This window comes from Adiantum capillus-veneris, chromosome 22 (assembly GCF_014529385.1).
Source record: "Adiantum capillus-veneris isolate H3 chromosome 22, ASM1452938v2, whole genome shotgun sequence".
NCBI classification, from domain to species: domain Eukaryota; kingdom Viridiplantae; phylum Streptophyta; class Polypodiopsida; order Polypodiales; family Pteridaceae; genus Adiantum; species Adiantum capillus-veneris.
Window position 1 is genome coordinate 127,916,497 of NC_140952.1, and position 8,969 is coordinate 127,925,465.

At 40.3% G+C, this 8,969-nt stretch overlaps 1 protein-coding gene across 1 annotated transcript; it reads right to left on the reverse strand.

Annotated features, from left to right (window-relative positions):
* Nucleotides 1–696: 696 nt before the first annotated feature.
* Nucleotides 697–1,959, reverse strand: LOC147430195 (glutaredoxin-C1-like). Its single transcript, XM_086495532.1, has one exon. The coding sequence runs from the start codon at nucleotides 1,588–1,590 to the stop codon at nucleotides 1,132–1,134; it is 459 nt and encodes a 152-aa protein (XP_086351658.1). The 5' UTR covers nucleotides 1,591–1,959; the 3' UTR covers nucleotides 697–1,131.
* Between the last annotated feature and the right edge of the window lie 7,010 nt (nucleotides 1,960–8,969).

The window sequence follows — 8,969 nt, forward strand, 5'->3', positions numbered from 1 at the left end:
GTATGAAAGGGTGAAGCAATTTGCAATCGAAAATGCAACGAATTTTATAAGGGACACTACCAAGAGTTGCTTTGGTTAGAACTTGGACGAGTACAGCACAAGAAGTTTGGGATAAATTATCACAATAATTCCCACATTGTGACTTACCTCAACTTAATGAGCTTCTGTGAGGGAGGCACCGAATACCTAGCTAGGTACAAGTGGGGGCAAGGCACCGCCGGCTCGATGAGGGGACCGGTGGTCCCTTGTCCTCAATAGTATCTAGCTAGGTATGGAGTGCCTCTCGAAGAGAAGATCATGATGTTATGTGTTGTATGTGAAACACTGAAAAAGACTATGTTTTCCTATATGAGAAAATATCTAAATCTTCTTGTGAGGGGAGAACTGCATCTTACATTAGGGGTTGAGTCACGAGTGAGAAGGGAGCGTTGCGCCGGCCAGCGTAGGTACAAGATTGTGGCGTGAGAATGAATATAAAGCGAAAGTGGATTGGGCACGCGCTAACAGATGAAAAAAGAGAGAATAAAAAGTGAGTGGTGCGCCATGTTCTCCACGACAAAGTACGACAGAAGAACAAACTAGAATGAAGTACCCGGACGTTAGAAAAGTTAGTTCCACAAAACGAACGACCCTCAAGTACGAGGACGTTAAAGGAGACGACATAGGCTTAGATTCTCAAAAATCTAACAGAAAATATTTCTCCCATTTAATTTTATATTATAGCATACCGATTGGTTAAAAAACATTGAATATTTACCGCGCCGCACAGGAGGGCGGCAAACATTTATATATAACATATATCAACTCTCTACATGAAATAAGCGCGCTGTCTCACGTACAAGCCCAAAACCGTGGGACAGGCTCCCAAAAACGAGCACAAGATACCATAAGCGGGGTTTCACACGAAAAGGCCCCGTAGCTTTGATGCCCTCAAACTGTTAGTTAGACTGCAGCTTCTAGCTAGTTAGCGGGAATTCACATGAAGCTTCCTGCTCTACAGATGTGTGCATGACATTCTAATGGGTCTACCCTCGCTGCCTACGTTACAAGAGGAAAAACCATGGCACATTTGGCATTTGGCTCCCAAGTGCACTCTCTCTAGTGAGGAGAAGCTACTGCCAATTGATGGTATCAGAGCCATAGAGCACCTGCCTCCTTCAATAGAGGAATGAGATTACCACTGATATGTGTTGCCATCACTCGGTCAAGCCCGCCTACGAGCTTGCCGCCAATGAACACAGCCGGCACCGCAGGCTCGCCCACCAGCCCTGCCAAGGCTTCCTTGAGCCCTAGCTCCTCGAGCTCATCAAGCTCGTACACTGTAGGACTCACCCCCAAGCTGCAGAAGAGGCTTTTCACCACGTGGCACATGCAGCAGCTACTGACACTAAACACCACCACTGCATTTTCTCTGGCCAGCCTTTCAATCCTGTCCAACGCCTCCCGTCGACTGCCGCCTGCGTAGTAAGCGCACTGCATTGTCACTCTCTTTTTTTTCGCTTCTTGCAGCCTTCTGTAGATCACTCTCCAATGGCAGCTGCTCTTCCTCTCTCTTCCTCTGCGGGTAAACCTTCTGAGTCTTCTTTGCATCCACACACTACACGCGGGGTGCTAGGCACAGACTGGCCGAAATTGCACAAAGGGTGATCTGGAAAAGGAGGCGGAAAGAAGGCTATTTGGAAGGCCAATGTATTACAATAGCAGTGAAAAACGCACAAGAGGCTGGTATGGAGATAGCATGCAAGAAACTTATAGAGCACTACTAGCTTTGCTGAAAAGACACATATAGAAGCTAGAGAGACTCATGCACTGGTGCAGAGGCTATTACAATCTGTGCGTGCAATAGAGGGTTGAGGGAAAGAACGGGGTTGTGCATGGTTTATATATGCATAATGGAAGTGATGTGTGTGTGTGGGGAGGGAGAGAGAGAGAGAGAGAGAGAGAGAGAGAGAGAGAGAGAGAGAGAAGACTACCCGAGGCCCGAGCGGAATGTGGAAGGCTGGAGGGTGGGCTGTTTATTAGTACTAAAAGGACCCTGGAGTTTCATTAATTTAAAAGAAGGTGCAAACTCCGAAGTTACAATCTGTGTGTGTGTGCGTGTGTGTGTGTGTGAGAGAGAGAGAGAGAGAGAGAGAGAGAGAGAGAGAGAGATGCATGTGTCAAGATGTCACTGTATGTCTGCTTGGTGCGTCATCCATTGTGCCTATGTGGGAAAGGGAAAGCTGACTCTGAGAGTGAGAGACAGAGAAGAGAGAGAACGAGGCGCCCAGGCCAACGCTAGTTTGCGCAGTGCGTAGCTGTGTATCATGTATGTGAGAGACTGCAAATGAGAGAGAACCAGAGCGTATTGACGAGAGACCCCCGGGCCACGCCTAGGCAATGCGTGCCATTGCGTGGGTGCATGTGTGTGTGTGTGTGTGTGTGAGAGAGAGAGAGAGAGAGAGAGCCACGCCCACGTTTCTTCTTCCCTGTTGTAGCCTAAAATTTTTTCCCAGAAATAAACTCGTCAAAAACCAAAAGAAGTTCTCGGAAAATCGCAAATCGAGAAAAAAAAATCTACTCATAATTTATATTTTTGGATTTTATGACGAAATCCACAAGGAAAAACATTCATTCCTTAATACTGAAGCCTACTACGTTGAGCTTGCGCAATGCGTATCCAATTTGGCCAAAAATAGCTTCCTTTATGATTAGCTGAGGGCTCGCATCAGCGTAGTAGGTCCTCCTTCCTTCCTTTCTTTTCTTCTTCCAAGCTGCTCCTGGCACCTGCTTGCGTAGCGCTCAGTGCTCACCTCTCGCCGTTCATAAGTGTCCATTTTTGTCTGTTCTCGAGTTTTGTACTATTTTTTTTTTTTTATAAGAAGGTAAAACTTTGAATTAAAGAAAGTAAGAATAAAGGTCACACACAGGTAGGGGGAGGGTCACCCCAACAAAAGAAGTTATGACATATACAACATATCTCTCATTTTGAGTCGTACAAGAAAATCTTTTTCCTCCATTGAGACCATTTGGACACGGTAGAATCTGCTGGGAATTTGATTTCTCGACAGAGTGCTTTTTTTTTTATGAAAGTCGAAAATTGCTTAACAAATGCAGAAAAAAGAGAGTTACAAAGAACCCACAGGTAAGGGGTGGGTTAGCCCAAATCATCACATCAAGCCATGGCTTCCATCATAGTGAATCTAGAGGCTTGGTAGAACCTAGGCATGACAAATCTCCATTTTTGCCATCTTACACAGTTTTGGAGGGTGGTGATAGACTCAGACTCACATAAAAGAAGTGAGGCCTTTTTACAGAGGTGAATGGCAGAAGACAGAGTGCTTTTGAGGACACCCTTAGCTCCATTACAAGAACAAGAGGTTGACTCGAGGGGATGTTAGCATTCCTGGAGAACCAAATGAACCATACTATTATTCCTCTCCATATATTCCATAGAGGAACACCAAAACCTTTGCAATTTCCTAGTAGTAGATTGTTGGTCTCAATAGGCTTCAGGTTGCATAGAAGTCCACACTTCTCCACTTTCGATAGAATTGCCTTGCTGGCCTTGCAGGAGAGAAGAGGTGGGGGAGTTTTTGCCAAGCAAAGAGAAAATAAATCCGTGAAGAGAGGTTTTAGCTCAAGCCCTTGTTACCCACAAGCTAAGGGCTGAGTCGACCCACGTAACAGTGGGGGGTAGTGATGGTAGTGATAAGAAAATTTGCATTGAGGTCGCATGTACACGAAAAGAAAAGGGGGGATAATTATTTTTTAGTGAGAGTAGAAGATTTCAATTACTGAGGTAAAGAAAAATACAATGAGCCCTCAGGTAAGGGAGAGTAGCCCCAAAATTCAAGGCTTACATCATATACAACATGTCTTTCATCCTGAGCCTAATCTAAGAATAAAACTTGGGAATCTTAGCTTGCCAGTGTTGCCATCTTAAAGACTTTTAAAGATCTGCTCTACAGAGGTTAGGGAGTCTAAACATAGCATATCAGATGCTTTCCTCGGCTCAAGGTGGAGAGCATATGGGTGTTGAGGTGGGGAGGTGGGGAAGGGTAGACAACATTATTTCTATTTGACCAGATAAACCATAGAATGATCCCTCTCCAAATGTTCCAAAGGGGGATGTCTCAGTGTCTACAGTTTCCCAATAGAATATCTTTAGCGTCAGTAGGTTTGACCCAGCATAGTGTTCCACACATTTTTACTCTGGCTAGGATTTTCTTGCTATCCTGACAGCTAAAAAAGAGATGAGGGTATCCTCAATGTACATTCTACACCTATAGCACTTTCCATCAATGACTCCAATTCTTAGAGCTTTGACGCCACACCAAACACCCTAATGCATTATTAACCAGAGGAGGGTATTGTGTTTGTTTGCTATGGGATAGGCCCAAATGCATGTAATTGATAAGTCCATTTCTTGTAGCTCCATTGCTATTTTGATTTGTTGTTGAGCTTTTTCTTCGGTCCTCCTTCTACTCCATCTTTAGGCCTATTCTGCTGATATATTTGTCTGACAATCTTTATAAGCTCTGCAAAACAACATGGAGTTTTTCAAAACAACATGGATTTTTTCAAAACACTAAGCAACATCTCTTTGGCTCAAATTATACTGGACTTGGATGGTGATCTCATCCTTGATATTGTGTCCTTAAAAGAGATCATCCCCATGTATGTATACGAGTCTTGTGACAATTGTGGGATTTCTTGGATAAAGGTAGCTTGCATAGGTCTGCAAAACATCCATAATAAGGTGAATCTTGAAGGAAACAAAAAAGGTTAGCCTTAAACTTTTGATTAGGCTTCCACTATCTCCTTATGTCTTCCCAAGACTCCCAAAACCTACACATGAGTTTAGATCCATTAGGGGTGAATTTAGCTGGAGCCAAAATTATGTCTCTCAACAGCATATTTGTCCAGGCTTTGTACTCTTTGAGCTTGAATTTACTAAGGTGTACTCTTTCCAAAATTAGAGCCCAAATGTCCTCTTAATCCAAACTCCTCAGAACCCATTATTCTACCAACTTTGTGGAAATCTTGCACATATTCAAAAGTCCAAATCCTCCCTTAATTTAGGAAGGCATTAAGTCTCCCAAGCTACTTTGGGGTTTTTGGATACTCTACAATATCCACCCCACACAAAAGATTTGAACATAGCCAATCCCTTTTTGCAATTCATACGCTACTAGTATCCAACAAGACATCAAATAAAAAGTAATGGCATAATACAATGATTTAGAACAAAAGTTCTGCTACAAACAAGATTGCTAGCTTTGCCATTTAATTTTCTTTTGTGTATTCCTATTTAATGCCCATTCCCATCTCTGGTTGAAGGTGACTCTAAATCCCACAGGAATCCTTTATAGTCTGAAGATATGTCCATTTTCAATTTGGTTGAAGGTGACTCTAAATCCCACAAGATTCCATAATAGTCTGAAGATCTGTCCATCCTCAATTTGAGTACATCATATTTTTGTGACAATTGGGGGTATTGTACCAGAAGAAGCTTTGAACCCTGTTTTGGAGTGATTGATCATTGAATCACTGGCTTCATAGAAAGTGTTAAGGGATGCCCATACAATTTCCATAGTTTTTTCATCAGTGTGTATGAAAGCAATGGTGTCATCTGCAAACTGCTCTAAGAAAATCTTTTTGTTGGTCCGAGGGATATCTATCCCTTTCATCTTACATGATACAATGGCATCTTTCACAAGACAAACCAAATCATCTGAACAAATGGCATAAAGCAAAGGATATTTCATAGGGGCAAGCTTCAAAAATCCACATCAATGCATTTGGTTTCTAAAGGCCTCAAAACCAAGGGAACTTTGTGCCTCCATATCCTTAGCTTAATACGTACAAAATCTAGCCTTGCTAACAGTGTTACAGCAGGGCTTTGATTTTTCTATAGCATGACACAGATATGCCTCAAACTCGTAAGTGATATATTTTGCTAGCATTGCTAACCCTGAGCCCCTAATCACTCGTAAGTCATATATTTTGCTAGCATTGCTAACCCTGAGTGTGACTCAGCTCTAGCCCCTAATCACATTCCACTTCAGTGAAACACACCATAGCTATGAGGAAACAAGTTAGCAACTAATGTATGTCACCTTGATGTTAGGATGACATCCATTAGTGCTTGCACTAAAGTCATTAACCCTACTTTTAAACTAAATCATGACCTTTTTTAGAAAAGGATTAGTAGTAGCATAAAAGGGTATGTAGTGTACAAGATCCACTCTTTTAGAGATAGATGTGCACTCCAAGGCACTTACAAGAAATCACCTATATCATGTGCATTCAAAGGGAATAAAATAACCCTTTTTCATTGAGAAACTTATAGATTTGTTAAAACCCTTTTTTGTAAATGTACTTCCATTAATTTTAGAAATTGTGTTCAATAAAACACCCCTTATTTTGAGCACACATGCTATACTTACATTTTTTGAGTGACCATCCCCCCCTCTACCTTGAGGAGGTGTAACCACAAAGAATGATAAAATTTTATTCGAGATACAACATGTCAAAGTGGCCAAAATTGTAGTTTGAGGATAGACCCGAAAGACCTATAATAAACAAGTATCTATGGAGGTCACAACCTTAAAGCTACAAAAGGATCTCTGAGTCCTTGTGTCATGTGTAATCTCCTTGGAGAATAAAGATGTACATTTCATCCTTCCAAACTTGCCACTCTTCTCTCTTGGAATCCACCTCAAATATTTGTCATTAACATTTATTAAAAATACTTCAAGCTCAACTAATAAGGCAGGTGACAATAAGGAATCTAGTAGAAAATATAGAAATTATAGACTGAGGGTAGACCTTAAAAACCTTCAAGAAACAAATGTATGTATAGAGCTCTTGATCTTAGAGATACGAAAGAATCTCCCATCCTTCAGTCATCTACAATCTCCTTGGAGAATAAAGCTTCACATTTCATTCTTCCAAACTAGCCATCTCTTCTCTCTTGGAATACACCTTAAATATTCATCATCAACCTTGGTCATAAATACTTCAAGCTAAACTAAGATAGGTGAAAACAAGGACTAGTCTGAGGGGGTGCACCTTTAAGAAACTTTCATGTGATGTGAGTTCAAAGGGTATTAAAAAACCCTCTTTACTTACATGCTTAAGGTAATAAAATGACCCCTTTTCCTCCAAAAACTACGGGTTTTTCTCTTAAATCAATTTAAAAAACCTTTGTTAATATAATCGTGTTAAATTTTAAAACTTTTGGCAATTAAAAAACCCATTCTTTTAAACTCACGTGGTAACTTACATGTCTATGAGGTGAACCCCTGGAGAATCTAATAGACAAACTGAGAACTATAAAGGTTAGACCCAAAAGACCTTCAAGAAGCAAGTTATTTATGAAGTTGACGATTTTGAAGTTGCAAAATCTCTCATTCCTTGAATTATTTTCAATCCCCTTGGAGAATAAATATAGAATTTCATTCTTTCAGATGTGCCATCTCTTCTCTCTTGGAATGCACCTTAAATATATGTCATCAACCTTGGTCATGGCTACTTCAAGCTGAACTAAAGTAGGTGACAATAAGGAATGTAGTAGAAAAACTAGGTTTGTTGAAGAGATAAAAAGATACTTTAGCATTCTCATATTTCCATACTGACAATAAATAGGCATTCCTTGTGATATCCCAATAGAGAAGATCCAACCCTTTGTATCCCCCTAGCAAATTTTTCCTTTAGGTGAAGGCCTCCAAAAGTAAAGGAAGAAAATCCCTATGTAGAAAGATATCCAAAGTTGCCTTATGAGCTTCACATGAAAAGAACCGGTGTACAATGTCCTCATTATGGTCTTGCAAAGTCCATATCTTATCCCCCAAAGTTGTGTGCTTCATTGGATATCCACACATCTTCATACATTATTAGTCCTAGGAGGAGCCAATGTCTAATGTTTAAACTGAAGGCATAGCAGGTTCTAAATTTGTAAGTCCGTAGATGCTCAATGTCTAGATTAACCTCCATCTCCCTTTGAGCCTAAAAGATAACTCGTTTTTTTATGCTTCTTATTAAAGTCTCTTTTTGAAGACATCCTTATTTTCAAGAGAGATAAGTAGGTACCTCTTGGGAATTTTAGCTTTAATGCATGAAAACCTATTAGAGGAGAAAGTCTAGACACATCAAGATTAGCACAAGCATTAGATATTTGGAATCTTTTAATAAATTTTTCCTTAATCCTCCATCCCCCATTGTTTTAAGTCTTCCTCCAATATAAGATACCTACTACATGACACTTGTGAGCCCTTATTCTCTAAGCCTTATATACATAACTAATAAAATTACTTAACCAAATAGAGTCAATAAAATTTTTCTTGCCCAGTAATCATAAAAGAAGCCTCTTTTATTTGAACTAGTAGAGCCCAAACATGCACATCAATTGACATTAGAAGAAATTTGGACTCACTTTTGGGCCTTTTAGTTCTAGAGAGAGAGTGGCATTCGACCAATGAGGAAGAAGTTAACATTACATTGAAAATCGGCATTTTAGAGTGAAACTCGTTGAGAAAATAAGGGAAAACAAAAATTTTGTTATACAAATTATACAATATCACACTTTCAAAGCGTAAATGCCATAAACCGTACTAACTTTGCACCGAAGTATTTTAGAACTTGCGTTGAAGGCTCCATCTAGTATCTATGTTCTCGCCCAAATGTAACATTGATAACTCTACTTCCCTCTCAAAATTGTCTTCCCTTTTTCATATTTTCGTTAACTCTACTATCTGTTCTAGTGCACACCATGACTACCTCTCGAAGACCTAGCACTACAATTGACTATGTCACCATTTTTTATAGTTATACTACAAATGATCAGTCGTGGATACCATTTAGAATAACTATCGGGAGTTGGGTGCTATTGCAGACGAGGAGGAAGAGGAGGCAACGCAATGATTTTGTTTAGGCTTTCAAGGGTCAAGTTAAAGAGTTTAAAGTGTGTCACAAAGCAAGCGGAT

Coding starts and splice junctions, on each gene's coding strand:
- LOC147430195 (XM_086495532.1), bottom strand. CDS start 1,590: ATGCAAAGAAGACTCAGAAGGTTTACCCGCAGAGGAAGAGAGAGGAAG.